This window comes from Leucoraja erinacea, chromosome 29 (genome assembly GCF_028641065.1).
Source record: "Leucoraja erinacea ecotype New England chromosome 29, Leri_hhj_1, whole genome shotgun sequence".
In the NCBI taxonomy this organism is placed as follows: domain Eukaryota; kingdom Metazoa; phylum Chordata; class Chondrichthyes; order Rajiformes; family Rajidae; genus Leucoraja; species Leucoraja erinaceus.
Window position 1 is genome coordinate 24,462,160 of NC_073405.1, and position 17,420 is coordinate 24,479,579.

Sequence of the window (17,420 nt, forward strand, 5' to 3'; positions counted from 1 at the left end):
AACACAAGACGTTAGTTACACGGTCCATGAAATTAAAGTGACGAGTGGCAAGTCCAGGATTGGGGATGTGCAAAGATTGGGGATGGGGGTGGGGAGGGGGAAGGGGAGTGTCTACCCCACCACAGAAGGGGAGTCTACCCCACGACAGGTTCACATATTGAGTATTGGGGAGGAGCAGGAAAGTCTACTGGTAATTCATGCCCACATTCCCCCCCACCCTCAACCCCTCATGTGATGACACAATGCCTCCACCCTCGTCATTCGCGTGCCCCCTCTCCCTCTCTGTACCTGTGAGGTGAAGTCGTGCTGCTGGAGCTGCCGCCCCTCCCTCAGGTCCCAGCACCTGACGGTGTTATCGAGGCCACCGGTCCACAACTTGGTCCCGTCGTTTGAAATGTCGATGCAGCTGGCTCCGTCCGTGTGTCCCTGGAACTGCCTGTGGAGACAGCGTGCAAAATACACCGGGTGAATTTAAAGGCGCCTCTGTTGTCAATGGAAATCATGGCTGAACTATAAAACACGTATAAATTTGGCACTGTGGTGCTCAACTCTTGACTGCATCAGTCTTTTCCGATTCATCCGCCCATTTGGGCTTACACTGGCAGGACTTGAGCTACGGTTCCAGTTTAGTTTATTGGCACGTGTACCGAGGTACAGCGAAAAGCTTTTGTTGCGTGCTAACCAGCCAGATGAAAAACAACACATGATTACAATCGAGCCGTTCACAGTGTACAAATACATGATAAGGGAATAACGTTTAGTGCAAGATACAACCAGTACAGTCCGATTAAAGATAGTCCGAGGGTCCCCGATGAGGTAGATAATAGTTCAGGGCTGCTCTCTGGTTGCAGGGAGAGGTTGGGCAGGCTAGGACCTTATTCCTTGGCGAGCAGGAGGCTGAGGGGTGATCTTATAAGATAGTGAGAATAGATGGGGTGAATGCACAGTCTTTTACCCAGAGTAGGAGAATCAGGAACCAGAGGATATGGGTTTAAGGGAAGAGAGGCAGGTTTAACAGGAACCTAAGGGGCAATCTTTTCACACAGGGTGGTGAGTGTCGGGAACAAGCTGCCCGAGGAGGTAGTTGAGACAGGAACTATAAGCACAAATAAAAAGCCTTTTGGACTGGTACATGGATAGGAAAGGCTTAGAGGGATATGGGCCGTGCAGGCAGATGGGATTAATGTCGATGAGGAATCTTGGTCAGCATGGACAAGTTGGGCCGAAGGGCTTGTTTCTGTGCAATACGACTCCATAGATTTGATGTAATTCCATTTTAATTAATTAATTATTTTATTTAATTAATTCCATCCGTCTCTTCCAAAAGGTGCATACACATAACATTCTAAAAGACAGAAGACTGTGCAAAAAAAAAAACCAGACACTGTTACAAAAACACAATCAGAAAAGAAACAAGTCCATATGGCAAGAGGTGGCCATATTGTTCTGATGTCGAGGTTGGGTTAAGGGAGTGTAGGATGGTTCGAGAATCTGATATTTGTAGGAAAATAAGTAAGTCTATTGGGGAACGGCTGCTAACCAGCAGCCGTCCGTTTAACTCACTTTTTTAATGGAGTTTTAGTAAGTCCTGTCCTTTGTCTGTTGGTGAATTGACTTTTTAATGTGGGGGGAAGGAGGTAATTATACTTCTAGGTCCCTACCTGGTCGGTGAGGCAGCTTTTTCTCCGGGCTGCCCCTTCGACCCGTCCTCGTGGCCTACCAAAGTTTCCTGGCGGGGGACCGCCCAGCACCTGGGCTTCGGTGGCGGCACAGCGCTGGGACGCTATCACGGAGCGGGCGATGCCTTGCCTGGGTCGCCGCGCTGGATCGACGCGCTGGAGCTCCAGTGAGCTGTGACCGCCGAGATCAACACCTCCGGGCTGCGGGTCTGTGGAGCGGGCGGCGCCGACTCTAACATCGGGAGCCTGGGAGCTCCAAATCGGCGCGGCCTTGTCGGCTTCGGAAGCCGCGGTCCCCAGTCAGGAAGCGGTCGTTCCAGGTGGCCCAGCCGCTGAGAGGACTCTCCCGACGCCGGGGCAACACCACCCGGCCAGAACGGCCAGGAACATCGGACCTCCGTAGAGGCAATAGCGGTGGCCTCAATAGGCCTGACTTTGGGTGAACTGGGGATGGGGACTGGACATTGTGCCTTCCCCCACAGTGGTAACCATTGTGGGGGGATGATTTTTTTTCTGTGTAAGTAACATGTTAGTCTGTGTCCAAGATGGCTGTCGGAAGGGAGAGTGGACGCTGGCACGCTTTAGCTGCCGCTGCTCTCTCTTCACATCGTGTTTTTGATTTTTTGTCTTTAGATTGAATTCTGTTTTTAATTTGTGTTTTGGTGATGTCTTTATTATTTATTTTATTTCGATTATATGTTTTATTATTCTTGTTAATCTCTGTAAGGTGTCCTTGAGATTTTTGAAAGGCGCCCACAAATAAAATTTATTATTATTATTATTATTATTATTATTATTATTATTCACATACAAGGAATTTGCCTTGGTGCTCCGCCCACAAGTAACAACATGACATACAGTGACAGTTACGAATGGCTCAGAAAACACTAAACATTAATAAAAATAAAGCATTAATGATAAAACACCATGTGAACCAACAAAATACCAGATCAAAGGGAGGCTACAGATTTTTCGCTGTTGAGTAGAGCAACTACTCATGGATAAAAACTGTTCCTGAACCTGGTGGTGTGGGACTAAGGCTTATGTTCCATGTCTGCCTTATGGTAGCAGCGAGAAGAGGACATGGCCCTCCTGGTGTTGGATTCTTGAGGATACTGCCTTCTTGAGGTAGTGCCTCAGTTGGATGCTATCAAATTTACTCTGCCATTCCTTCACGGTTGATCTATTTTCCCCTTTCAAACCCATTCTCCTGCCTTCTCCCCGTAACTCTGACACCCTTCCTAATCAAGAACCTATCAATCTCTGCCTTAAAATACCCATTGGCTTGGCCTCCACAGCCATCTGTGGCAATGAATTCCTCCACCCTCTGGCTAACAAAATTCCTTCTCATCTCCATTTTGAAGGTTCATCTTTTTATTCTGAGGCAGTGTGTCCCTCTGGTCCGAGGCTATCCCTGGTTTTTCCACAAGGAATAGGGAATCAGTCTGAAGAAGGGTCTCGACCCGAAACATCGCCTATTTCCTTTGCTCCATAGCTGCTGCCTCACCCGCTCAGTTTCTCCAGCTTTTTAGTCTACCTGGGAATCAGGGAAGGTTATTGGAGGCCGCCTTCATCCGTTGAACCCTTGACTTGCAATCCAAAGGGAAGAACAAGTGAGATTAAGTGAGCACATTCCCAACCCGTGCCTTACCTGACCAAGGTCTGGTTGTGCAAGTCCCACACGGCAATGTTGCCGTCACTGCAACAGGAGAAGCAGACTTTGGCGTCGGGACTGATGGCGAGGGCGTAGCAAGCGGGCGCAGACGAGGTCAGCTCGGCCTTTATCCGTGGAGTTGGAGCCGCCAGGTCCCAGATGGAGAGCGTGCTGGCCTCCCCGCCCACGATCAGAGTGCGTCCGTCGGGGAGCAGCTTGCAGGAGCGGATGTAGTTGTCCCGGTTCTGTAACAACAAGGCACGCACAACAGTGAGATCAGCAGCCCCCTGCCATCGATTCCCACCAAATCCAACACCATTCAATGAGAGGTGGCGCAGCAGTGGAGATACTGCCTTACAGCGCAGGAGACCCGGGTTCGATCCTAACTATGGGTGCTGTCCCTACAGAGTTTTACGTTCTCCCCGTGACCTGCGTGGGTCTTCGGTTTCCTCCCACACTCCTAAGACTAATCGTGAGAGGAGGCAGAACATCTCGATGGGCTGGACACAAGATATGCCGGACTGCTCCTTCCCTTACTATTCTTAAATAGAGAGGAAAACAAAAATGTTTCCATCAATGAAGAATCCATTGAAGCAGAGTGTTTCACTCTACCCGGTGAAGCACTATTATTAACCCAGTTAAGTAAAAAAAAAAACATTAAATAATGCACTTTTCAGACACACCAAAACACATTATAGCTAATGTCTTTCTTACTGTTGGAAATGTGTTCAGTTTAGTTTAGAGATACAGCGAGTCCGCTCCGACCCGCGATCACTTTGGGATGTGGGAGAAAACAGGAGCGCCCGAAAGAAGGGAGACCACAGGGAGACCATACAAACTCTGCGCAGACAGCTCTCATTGTCAGGATCAAACCCGGGTCTCTGGCGCTGTCCGGCAGCAACTCTACCGCTGCGCCACCCCGCTGCCCCCGAGTGATTTGTAACCAGCTCCCACAAACAGCAAAGTTTTAGAGATGACAGACCCAAAATGCTGCATAACTCAGTGGTTCTTCAGATGTTTTGAGGGAGAGGGAGGGAGAGAGAGAGAGAGAGAGAGAGAGAGAGAGAGAGAGAGAGAGGGGGGGAGGGAGAGGGGGGGGGGGGAGAGGGGGAGAGGGAGGGGGAGAGGGAGGGGGAGAGGGAGAGGGAGAGGGAGAGGGAGAGAGAGAGGAGGGGGAGAGAGGGAGAGGGAGAGGGAGAGGAGAGAGGGAGGAGAGGAGAGAGAGAGAGGGAGAGGGGGAGAGGGAGAGAGGGAGAGGGAGGGCCTCTGCACCTATTTTCTTATGTTTCTATGAGAGGGAGAGGGGGAGAGGGAGAGGGGAGAGGGGAGAGAGGGAGAGGGAGGGGGGGAGAGGGAGAGGGGAGAGGAGCCTTACAGAGGCAGAGGCAGTCGAGTTGGGAGACGGGGCTCTTGCTGCCGGGCTGGCTGATGTCCCACACCTTCACGCACCCCTTTGCCACCAGTGTACACGTGCCGCATGGGGTTGCTGACGGTCACGGCACACACCACCTCACCGTGATTCAGGTTGTTGATCTGCCGGGCATGTCGGGGAATTCCCGGCCCCACCAAGGCGTCAGGCGGAAAGGGGACCGGCTGCATCTGGCTGTCGGCGCTTACGTGGAATGAGTACGCCCTGCGATCAAGAGGTGGGAGGTTAATACACGTAAAGCTGCCCATTCTATACAATGGTTCAACTCAATGATTCAACGATGTTTTATTGTCACAAGTACCTCGGTAGCATGAAATGCTTTGTTTTGTATACAACCTGGTCAAATCATACAGCAGACAAGGGCAGCACGGTGGCGCAGCAGTAGAGTTGCTGCCTTACAGCGCCTGCAGTGCTGGAGACCCGGGTTCGATCCCAACTGCGGGTGCTGTCTGTGCGGAGTTTGCACGTTCTCCCCGTAACCTGCATGGGTTCTCACACACCAAAGACGTACCGGTTTGTAGGTTAATTGGCTTGGTACAAGTGTAAATTGTCCCGAATGTGTGTAGGATGGTGTTAATGTGCGGGGATGGCTGGTCGGTGCGGACTCGGTGGGCCGAAGGGCCTGTTTCCGCGCTGTATCTCACAACTAAACTAAACCTCACCTAGGCTGTACCTTACACATACATACTGCCCGGAAACAGGCTCTTCAGCCCACCTAGTCCGCGCCGATCAGCGATCATACCATAAACAAACACCATTAAGGGACAATTTACAATTTGACTGAAGCCAATTAACCTACAAACCTGTACGTCTTTGGAGTGTGGGAGGACACTGGAGGATCCAGTGAAAACCCATGTGGTCACAGGGAAAACATACAAACTCTACACAAGGGTACACGCCAAGAACAAAGAGGGACTAAGATGACTCTAATGAGAACTTTTGCAACTTTGTCGGCAGCAGAATCGTGGCGACTCTTTTGTGTACTTTGTGCAATGAATTTCAATTTACCTCGGTACATGTGACAATAAAGTATCAATGAATCATTGAATCTACAGTTCTGCGGTAGACATGCACCTTCAGTGAGTCAAGCCAATACACTGAAGGCCAAAAGACAGCCTATAGACAAGCATTTCAAAGCGTGACAAAAGATAAACTAACTAACGTTACGGGTTGCAACTATGCCTCCTCAGAATCCCATCACACACACTTCTCCCCCCCCCCCCCCCCCCCCCTCCCCCCGCCCCCTCCCCACCCACAGTCCCAATGGTGGCACAGTAATGAAACTCACGGTTTTCCCCCGGGTATGGTGGGCAGGCTCGGAGGAAGTCCTGAGGCACGCATATGAGGATGAGAGTCAAAAGCAACCTAAAAGGGAAGAGAACAACTGGGTCAGTGGCCTGGGTGCACAAAGCAATGCACATGAATGTGGTCATGGCTGCTCAGCACTAGGATAAACACACAGGGACACCCAACACCCCTTCCCCTCCCCTTTCCCACATCCCCTCCCCCTCTTCCAACACCCTCTTCATCTCCCCACCCCCCTTTCCCCCACCCACAAACCCCCTTTTCCTCCCCACTCTTTCTCTGCTCCCCACAGCCCCCCTCCTCCCCTCCCCACATCCCCTTCACCCCCCCCCCAACAACCCTTCCACCCCCTCCCCGATTCTGTCTGCCACACCCCACTCCCCCTCACACTCTTCCTCCACCCCACACACCCCTGTCCCTCCCCCATCACATTTTTTTCCCCCCCAACACCCCCCCCCCCCCTTCATAGCCCCTCCTGTCTCCCACCTATTTCTCATCTCCCCTCCACCAACACCCCACCCCCCACACACACACACACAACTATCCTCCCTGCGGCTCCACACCACAGCTCTTCAGTCCTGTCTTACACCGTCTGCTCTGGTCAACTCTGGCTTTTGCTCCAACCATCTGCCGACCAATAACCCCCCCCCGCTCCCCTCTTGCCTGTGTCCCCCCATTACATACCGCGGTTTTTTTTCTTCCTATCCCCCCTTCCAGTTTTGTTCCCCCCCCCCCCCACACACACACCTCTGGGTGAAACACAAAGTGCTGGAGGAACTCGGCAGGTCAGGCAGCATCTGTGGAGGGAATGGACAGCCGATTCCTTCTGCAGATGCTGCCCGGCTCGCAGTTACTTCAGCACTTTGTGCTTTACTCGGCTGTAATGCAAATCCAGATTACTCAATTCATTATTTTTCTCGGTTGAAGAAGGACCTGCAGATCCATTGCCGAAACAATCATGAAGAAAAAAAGAATTGTGTTTGACCATTAGCAGTGTTGGCAGAGGTGCATTGTGCAGCGATTCTTGCAGCCTACCCAGTGCTAGACCGAAGATAATTCAGAGCAGTAAAAAACACAGTGGGGCATCCATCTTGTTCAAACTGGAAGAGAAACTTTATTTTCACACATGCTCACACATCAATTACAGTACCTCTCATTGGCTGTTATCATTGTCAGTCATTCACCACCTGCACCAAGTTTGTCTGAGTAACAATACATTAAGATTTACTTCTTTACAATTGAGAGCATATTTTTCATATATGTCAACAAGCAGTAAGGACAGGCTCGTGTTCTTCCATGGGAATGAGGAAAACCCTTCTCACCCAGAGAATTGTGAATCTGTGGAATTCTCTGCCACAGAAGGCAGTGGAGGCCGATTCACTTGATGTTTTCGAGAGAGTTAGATTTAGCACTTAGGGCTAACGGAATCAAAGGATATGGGGAAAACCCTCCCTATCCAAGCATCTTCCTATCAAAACCCCCCCTCATCTGTGTTCACCTATTATCTGCCATACTTTGTCCTGCCCCCACCTCTCTTCCAGCCTTCATCCCCCTGCTCCCACCACTCCTCCAATCAGTCTCAACAAAGGTCCTGACCCGTAAGGTCTCCAGGGATGCTGCCTGGCCTGGTGAGTTACTTCAGTGCTTTGTACTTTTTGATCAAGATTCCAGCACTTGCAGTTCCTTATGTCTACTGATGTAGAGTATGGTTGGATTTGACCAGAGAGCACGCAAGCAAAAGCTTTTCACTGTGTCTCAGTGCACATGACAATAAGAAACCAATCTCAAAGGTCTTTCTGTTTATAATTTAGGAAAGCAGTCAATTAATGCTCTTTGCTTTTCCTCCCCAATACTTCCAGAATAAGCTCAAATCTTGGTGCACAAACCTCATACCATTTCGGCATTTGTGTTCCTGACATATCACAAGTGACACTGAATAAGAGTTCAAGCCAGTTATCACAGGAGTGAAACTGCACTTCAAGGATACATGAAGGATAGTTAGGATTGATGATATTGCAACAAGATCTATATGTACCTATACTATATGCAACTCATATTTCGCTTGGGCAGCTTGCAACCCAGTGATATGAACGTTGGTTTCTCTAGTTTCAAGTGACTCCTGCATCGCCTCCCCCAGCCTAGTCCTGCTAGTTCCACTGTTTGCATCCTTGTTTCCCTCTCGTTAGCACATCTTCCCCAGTCAACAATGGCCCATTATGGACCCCTCCCCCCGGTCATCTCTTGCCAACCCCAATTTTGCTCAGAGGTACATAATAATGCTGGAGAAACTCAGCGGGTGCAGCAGCAGCATCTATGGAGCGAGGGAAATAGGCAACGTTTCGGGCCCTTCCGGGTTTCTGCCCGAAAACGTTGCCTATTTCCTTCCCTCCATAGATGCTGCTGCACCCGCTGAGTTTCCCCAGCATTTTTGTATACCTTCGATTTTCCAGCATCTGCAGTTCCTTCTTAAACACTGATTTTGCTCAGGCCTTTTCTCGCCTCCAGTTCCCCTCCCCCCCCACCTCTAACATTCAGACTGAAGAAGGGTTCTGACCCGAAACGTCGCCTATTCCTCTCCAGAGATGTTGCCCGACCCGCTGAGTTGCTCCAGCATTTTGCATCCACCTGGGTAATCACCCGATATCTTTACACTGTGCGGGAACACTAATTCTGTGCCTCAATCCTGCATCCAATTCATCTCTTTTGTTCTGTCAGCTTAGGGCCCGTTGAGAATTGGATTGAAACTGCCCACAGGATCATCACAGTCTTCGAGACGGAAAGGAAACTTTCCTCTTGTTAGTTTGAGCTCCCTCTCAAATCCAGACCAGATGTGAACAAGTTGGGTCGGTTACACCACTGAGGCACCATCTGCTAAGGCATTTAATCGCCTAGAGGGCAGAGGTTACGCTAAAATAAAGTTAACAACTTGCTCTTTAATGCAACGCAATGCTACTTTAACCAGATGTGTTACTGGGTGATCCTAAACTTTTCCATTTCATTAGTGAAAAGTGATCACTTAAAATAAAAAAGAATTTACTCTGGGATTAAAGCAGAAATCCAATGCAACTCTACAACTGGGTGACAAGAACCTGTTCATGTTAACATTTTATTCGGGTGTCTTGTTGCTCTTTATTTGTATGACTGTATAGAAACATAGAAAATAGGTGCAGGAGGAGGCCAATCGGCCCTTCGAGCCATTCATTGTGATCATGGCTGATCGTCCTCAATCAATAACCCGTGCCTGCCTTCTCCCCATATCCCTTGATTTCATCAGCCCCTAGAGCTCTATCTAACTCTCTCTTAAATCGATCCAGTGATTTGGCCTCCACTGCCCTCTGTGGCAGGGAATTCCCCAATTTACAACTCTCTGGGTGAAAACGTTTTTTCTCACCTCAGTCTTAAATGACCTCCCCTTTATTCTAAGACTGTGGCCCTTGGTTCTGTACTTGCCCAACATTGGGAACATTTTTCCTGCATCTAGCTTGTCCAGCCCTTTAATAATTTATATGTTTCTATAAGATTCCCCCTCATCCTTCTAAACTCCAGTGAATACAAGCCTAGTCTTTTCAATGTTCAATGGGCAAATCAAATTCCTCATATGTTGCAAAACATACTTGGCTAATAAAATACTATTATGATTATGATTAATTCCCACTTTCTACCAGCATATAGATAGATGGTGGAGCGGGTATAATCTCGACATTCCCAAAATAATGTATGCTCACAATTAGTCATAGAGTCTAACAGTGTGGAAACAGGCCCTTCGGCCCAACTAGCGATTCCTGCATATTAATACTATCCTACACACACTAGGGCCAATTTTTAAATTTACCAAGCCAATTAATCTACAAACCTTTATGTCTGTGGAGGGTGGGGGGAAACTGAGGATCTCGGAGAAAACCCACGCAGGTCACGGGGAGGACGTACAAACTCCGAACAGACGGTACCCATAGTCGGGATCGAACCCGGGTCTCCGGCGCTGCGTTCGCTGTAAGGCAGCAACTCTACCGCTGTGCCACCATGTGACGCTAATCACCATACTCTTGGCTTCTTGGCTTTAGTTTAAGATGCTCTTTGCAAGTGTGGCCGGCATCTTTTGACTGCACTAATATTAAAATTTACCCATTAATCCATCCCCTCTCTCACCTTAAACCTATGTCCTCTGGACACTGAATTGTCATTCAATATAACCTTCCTGCCGCCAACCTATTGTGAAGTACCTTCCAGTAAAGTGTCATCAAACTCAGCTCGTAATTCAACCGGAGGTCAGATAAGCTTCTGCTTCTGTGGTCTCTGCCGTGACCTGTTCTTCTTCAATTAAATTATAGTCCTTTTGCTCATTCCCAGTCATCAAGGGGAACCTGCTACAGTGCAATCAATACTCTGTCACTAATTGACAACTCTGAGGTGAAAATGCGGCTGAACACATCTCTTAACAGCGACACCAGAGCAAAATGATGGCAGGGCTGAAAATCAGAATGAAAGCAAAAAGAGACCAGAAGCTATCACATCACAGACTTGGAGAGACATCGATCAGCCTTGATTTTGCTATTGCAATGAAGGCAAAATCATCGACTTTCACCGGCATGAAATTGACACAACTTTGGGATTTCTGCGATGGTCTATAACAGAAAGGTCAAAAGCTTCCAACTGTGTTCTCTGCTAAAATAACAAAATCCAGGTGGATTTTAGCTTAGAGAGACAGCAAGGGAAAAAAAACAGGCCCTTCAGCCCATCGAGTCCAGGCTGGCCGTCACACTAGTTCTGTTATCCGATCTACACACCCACTCCCGACACACCAGAGGCAATTTACAGAGGCCAATTAACCGACAAAGCTCGCACTTATCTGCAATAAACTCCCCTCACCATTCCTCAGCCCAAATGATCAAGATCCTGCTACAAATTTTGATAACCATTTTAAATTGATTTTAGATGGGGCAAAATTAATTGATTAAAAAAAACCAAGATGGTTACAAATGCCACATTTGGTCCAGCATATATATCAGTTCCAAGGGCTCCTTGTGTCAATTCAATGAGCGCACATGGGAAGAAACCATCACTTCAACGGTTACAAAGAGTCTGGGTGCTCACCATTGGTGATCGGCAATACACGGCCGCTGAGCTCATTTGAGGTGAGATGTGGAGGCTTGCGTAGGCCCCGGGGCTGGGCAACTCCCCATTCATTCCCGCGTGTGCCATCATTCCAAACGGTGTAGCGTAGGGACCGGGTACGGTGAGTGGGCTCCTTAGACCTTTGTGGGAAAAAAAACATGCAAGAAAACCGTTTTAGTTTTAGAGACACAGCGGGGTCGGGAACAGTTCCTTCGGTCCGACCGACTCCACACCGACCGCCCGCACACTAGTTCTATGTTATTCCACTTTCGAGTCCTACACACTAGGGGCCAATTGACCTACAAACCTGCACGACTTTGGGACGTGGGAAGAAACCGGAGCACCCGGAGAAAACCCACGCAGTTGCAGGAAGAACGTGCAAACTCCACACAGACAGCACCCGTAGTCAGGATCAAACCCAGGTCTCTGCTGCTGTGAGGTAGCTGCTTTACCACTGAGCCACTGTGTCGCCCAATTTGAAAATACCTTTCAATTTACAAATTATGTTTGCCGTACAAATATCGAAGGACAGTGGTTTTATTGTAGACAAAAGAGGCTGGTACAAACAATTAATGAACATGCGTGTCACAACACCGGAAAAGACAATAATGGCGTTTAACTGTTTAGAGGTGCTGGAAGGCTATACCGTCAGAAATAACAGTATTGTTGCAGGATAAAACTGCACACGTCCACATTCACACCAATAGATGCTAGCGAACACCATGTTTCCACTCGTGGGAGAGTCTAGGGCCAGGGAACATGTGCCTCAGAATAAATGGATTCATCTTTAGAAAGGAAATGTGGAGGAATTTCTTTAGTCGAGGGTGGTGAATCTGGAATTCATTGCCACAGACGGCTATAGAGGCCAAGGCGTTGGTTGTTTTTAAAACAGAAATCGACAGCTTCTTGATTAGTCAGGGTGTCATTGGATATGGGGTGAAGGCAGGAGAATGGGGTTGAGAGGGAAAGATGGATCAGCCATATAGCAGAGTAGACTGGATGGGCCGAATGGCCAACTTCTGCTCTTATGACTTTGAACTTATTAACCATCTCACTCTTAAACAAATGGACACCATTATCTCACACTCAAACCAATGAACCTATTTCAATACATGTATGTTTACACATATGAATAAGCAAAGACTTACACCCGCACTCACACTCATTCACTCAGTGCGTTTACAATCACACTCAGGAAATCACGCTTTAAATTCCCTATAGCTCACACTGGCTCGGAGGCACTTCCAGTGACTTAGACAAGTGGGATCAGAGCATCTTCTGCAACACGCGCTCACACGGACAGTCACACTTACATGGATCTGGAATGTTCACACTCACACTTGTTAGAGTCATAGAGTGATACAGTGTGGAAACAGGCCCTTCGGCCCATCTTGACCACACCGGCCAACATATCCCAGCTATACTAGTCCCACCTGCCTGCGTTTGGTCCATATCCCTCTTCACCTGTCCAATCTATGTACCCGTCTAATTGTTTCTTAAACATTGGGATAGTCCCTGCCTCAACTACCTTCTCTGGCAGCTTGTTCCATACACCCGCCACCTTTTGTGTGAAAAGGTTACCCCTCAGATTCCTATTAAATCTTTTCCCCTTCATCTTAAACCTATGGGCCTTGATTCCCCTACTCTGGCCAAGAGACTCGGTGCATCGACCCAATCTATTCCTCTCATGATCTTATACATCTCTATAAGATCACCCCGCATCCTCCTGCGCTCCAAGGAGTCCCAGCCTACTCAACCTCTCCCTATAGTTCAGACCCTCTAGCCCTGGCAACATTCTTGTAAATCCTCTCTGTACCCTTTCTAGCTTGATAACATCTTTCCTATAACACTGTGCCCAGAATTGAACACAATACTCTAAATGCGGCCTCACCATCATCTTATACAACTGTAACATGGCCTCCCAACTTTTATACTCAATACTCTGACTGAAGAAGGCCAATATGCTTATCGACCACTCTATCCTCCAGTGACTCCACCTTCACGGAACCATGCACCTGCACTCCTAGATCCCTCTGCTCTACAACACCCCCTAGAGCCCTACCATCACTGTGTAGGTCCTGCCCTCATTACCTCTGCACCTCATATTCTCTTGTTGTGCCAAATTTGCAAATAAAGCTTGATGACATTCAGCAATGGCAGAGTAGACTTGATGGGGCAAATGGACTAAACCTGCTCCTATAATGTATAAGCTTATGATAAGAGCCGGGTTGGTGGAATTCATGGCGTAAAATCAACTCTCATGCCCCTGGTTTACAGCAACTAACTGCCATGTCCATTAAGGTTCCTCGAGTTTTAGCTTTCACTATTTGCTTGTCAAAGAACCACACCATCCGGACAATGATCATATTTCGGGAACAAGGTATAGAAACATAGAAAATAGATGCAGGAGTAAGCCATTCGGCCCTTCGAGCCTGCACCTCCATTCAATATGATCATGGCTGATCATCCAACTCAGTATCCTGTACCTGCCTTCTCTCCATACCCCCTGATCCCTTTAGCCACAAGGGCCACATCTAACTCCCTCTTAAATATAGCCAATGAACTGACCTCAACTACCTTCTGTGGCAGGGAGTTCCAGAGATTCACCACTCTCTGTGTGAAAAATGTTTTTCTCATCTCGGTCCTAAGATATTTCCCCCTTATCCTTAAACTGTGACCCCTTGTTCTGGACTTCCCCAACATCGGGAACAATCTTCCTGCATCTAGCCTGTCCAACCCCTTAAGAATTTTGTAAGTGCGTGGGGTGACACAGTCACAGAGCGGTAGAGTTGCTGCCTTACAGTGCCAGAGACCCGGGAGTGATCCTGACTACGGGTGTTATCTGTATGGAGTTTGCACATTCTCCCTGGGACCTGCGTGGGTTTTCTCCAGGTGATCCGGTTTCCTCCTAAACTCCAAAGACGTCCAGGTTTGAAGGTAATTGGCTTCAGTAAAGATTATCAAAAAACTGTCCCTCGAGTGTCGGATAGTGCTACACTGGTAGGATGAATGGTCGGCACGGACTTGGTGGGACGCAGGGCCTGTTTCCGTGCTGTATCTCTAAACTAAACACATTGCATCCAAGATGGCACCTTTTGCATGCTCGTCACAGAGGTGAATCTGCAATCACGCATTACAATCACTCCACTCTTTTAAAATTCTACTCCGACACAAACATTTCTTACTCAAACAATGCTCTTATTAATCTCCGAATACTAAAGTTATTCATATTATTTCCTGTTATCATGTATCTGCACACTGTGGATGGCTCGATTGTAATCATGTATTGTCTTTCCGCTGACTTGTCAGCACGCAACAAAAGCTTTTCGCTGTAACTCAGTACACGTGACAATCAACCAAACTCAAACAAGATCTTACCCAAAGCGTCCACACTGGGTTTACTGGACATCTGTCGCAGTCGAGACGCAGAGCTGGGTCCGGGAGTTAAGGAATCACTCCGTGGTGTGGGGGTGATGGACTTCGAGACTGGAGTGGTGGCCTTCTCATTCTGAGAACATTAGGATAAAGCAAAATGTGAGATCAAACATTGGAGCTTACCTAACGAATGAGCTTCTATCCGTTGTCCAAGCCCTGCTATGTATCGGAGGGAAGTGCAGATTGGAACTGGTTTACACCGAAGATGGACACAAAATGGTGGAGTAACTCAGCGGGTCAGGCAGCTTCTCTAGAGAAAAGGAATAGGTGATGCTTCAGGTCGAGACCCTTCTTCAGACTTTTCCAGTTTGAAGAAGGGTCTCGACCCCGAAATGTCACTTTTTCTCCAGAGATCTGGCTGACCCGCTGAGTTACTCCAGCGTTTTGTGTCCATCTTCCCTGCTATGGATCTGTTGTGCAACCAACCTGGACGCAACAAGACACCATAAACGCCAATGTAAACCATGACCAGATGACAGCAACAAGGGATAAATACTGGTTTTGACTCCAGTATGTACTGCTTGGGCAGCTTACAGCCCAGCGGTATGAACATTGATTTCTAATTCCTGCACTCCAAAGAGCCACAGGTTTGTAGGTTAATTGGCCTAGGTATATCAATGTAAAATTGTCCCTAGTGTGTGTCGGGTGGTGTTACCGTGCGGGGGTCGATGGTCCGTGCGGACGTGATGGGCTGAAGGGCCCGTTTCCGTGCCGTACCTCTAAAACTAAAACTGTAAAAACACACAGAAGACCTGGCTTGGACCTTGCTTAATTCTCAAGGGTGGCTCCACTCACCAGGCCTGGCTCCTTAGACTTGGTGGGCGGGGTGCTACGTGAGGAGGCCAGCGACGCTGGGCTGCTGGGGGCGTCCTTGCGCAGCAGGTGGAACTTGTCCAGCCCGTTCCCCCGGGGCGAGTGGGACGGGCTGCCCTGTGGAGACGACGGGTCCTGCAATCAAGGCAAATCGTTACTGCGTGTGATGGACAGGATCCAGAGAATGTGTAAAAGGAGACTTACTGGTGAAGAACCAAAGCAAAGATTTAATATTGCCTCAAGGTTAAAAGATGGAATCATCTCACATTAATGAAAGTTTGATAGGGTCTAGAGCTGCCGAGACTATAACAAATCCCTGGTTTCCCTCTCCCTCCGCCCCTTCCCCAAACTAATTGTCCTGCCAGTTCCACAGTGCGCATCGATAAATCCCTTCGTTATCACCTCTTCCACAGCCGACAACGGACCATTGTGGGCTCCACCTTTCCTTGGTCACCGGTGCCGGCTCTGATTTGTAACAAACTTTTTCACAGGTCTAGTTTCCCTCCCCCTCTCTCAGTCCGTCGAAGGGTTTCGACCCAAAGCATCAACTATTTTGCAGAGATGCTGCCTGACCTGCTGAGTTACTCCAGTATTTTGTGTCCATCTAACTAAAGCTATGTGGGTCTCTAATGAGTCAAAAAGAGAGCTTAAAGGATTGTCTTTCCCCAGAGGGTGATAGCTTGCAGACTTCCAGTCACAGGGAGTGGAACAGGGAGTTAGTAACATTAAAAATGTTAATAAGTGATCGGAGCAAAATTAGGTAATTCGGCCCGCCAAGTCTATTCTGCCATTATATAATGGCCGATCTATCTTTCCCTCTTAACCCCATTCACCTGCCTTCTCCCCATAACCCCTGACACCATGATCCTGCAATCCAAAGTTCTATTATCAATATCACTGACCATCATACAGAATTAAATTGTATCATTTTTAATATTTGAAATTCATTTATTAATGCTTTTAAAAAAATAAACAAACCTCATTTGAAACATCCACGACCAAGTTGTCATCGCTCTTGTCGCCGTCACTGTCCTGGTTATAAAAGAGAAAATAACGTTAGCAGATGTAACATTCGGGAGAGCCGGGGTGGGGGGGGGGAGGGAGGGCTGCAGAACAGACAGGCTCACGGTTCCCTAAAGCTGGCAAGTCAGGTGAAGAGTGGGGTAAAGACAGCATTTGGCACAAACGTGGGGACATCATGATGTAGCTGTACAAATCGTTGGCGAGACCACTCTTGGAGCACTCGGTGCTGCTCTGGTCTCCCAGCTACAAGAAAGATGTTATTAAGTTGAAAAGGATGCAGAAGACATTTGCCAGCATGTGGCCTGGGCCTCGGGCCTTCAGTCACAGGGAGTGGTTGGACACAATGGGACCTTTTTCTTTGGAGCACAGGGGGCTTTTTTCTCACAGAGAGTTGTGAGTCTGTGGAATTCTCTGCCTCAGAGGGCGGTGGAGGCCGGTTCTCTGGATACTTTCAAGAGAGAGCTAGATAGGGCTCTTAAAGATAGCGGAGTCAGGAGATATGGGGAGAAGGCAGGAATGGGGTACTGATTGGGGAAGATCAGCCATGATCATATTGAATGGCGGTGCAGGCTCGAAGGGCCGAATGGCCTACTCCTGCACCTAATTTCTATGTTTCTATGATCACATTGAATGGCGGTGCTGGACCAAAGAGCCGAATGGCCTACTCCTGCACCTATTGTCTAGTGAGATTACCTTGTTGGGGTGCACAAGATCACGAGGGGCATGGATAAAGTGAATACTCGGTTTTACCTAGGGTGGAGGATTCTAAATCTAGAGGGCGTAGGCTAACGGTGAGAGAAAGAATATTTAAGAGAAGTACACTTCTGAACGGTACTGTTTTTACAACAAGCTGCCAGAAGAAGCTATAGGAGCAAATACATTTACAACCTTTAAAAGATATTTGTACAGATATACGGTATGGAAGGCTTTAGAGGGCTGTGGGCCTAATGTAGGCAAATGGGATTAGCCC

At 48.2% G+C, this 17,420-nt stretch overlaps 1 protein-coding gene across 1 annotated transcript in view; it reads right to left on the bottom strand.

Moving 5' to 3' along the window:
- Positions 1-298: 298 nt before the first annotated feature.
- The window catches only part of LOC129711335 (transducin-like enhancer protein 4), a 196,676-nt gene continuing 179,554 nt past the window's right edge, over positions 299-17,420 (bottom strand). The window contains exons 10-17 of the mRNA XM_055658924.1: positions 16,406-16,459; positions 15,410-15,562; positions 14,558-14,687; positions 11,159-11,319; positions 6,051-6,127; positions 4,717-4,966; positions 3,331-3,579; positions 299-436 (exon numbers count right to left, since the gene is read on the bottom strand). Of these exons, the coding sequence (XP_055514899.1) occupies positions 3,376-3,579; positions 4,717-4,966; positions 6,051-6,127; positions 11,159-11,319; positions 14,558-14,687; positions 15,410-15,562; positions 16,406-16,459 (1,029 nt within the window). The 3' untranslated portion in view covers positions 299-436; positions 3,331-3,375. The remainder of the gene's footprint in view (positions 437-3,330; positions 3,580-4,716; positions 4,967-6,050; positions 6,128-11,158; positions 11,320-14,557; positions 14,688-15,409; positions 15,563-16,405; positions 16,460-17,420) is intronic.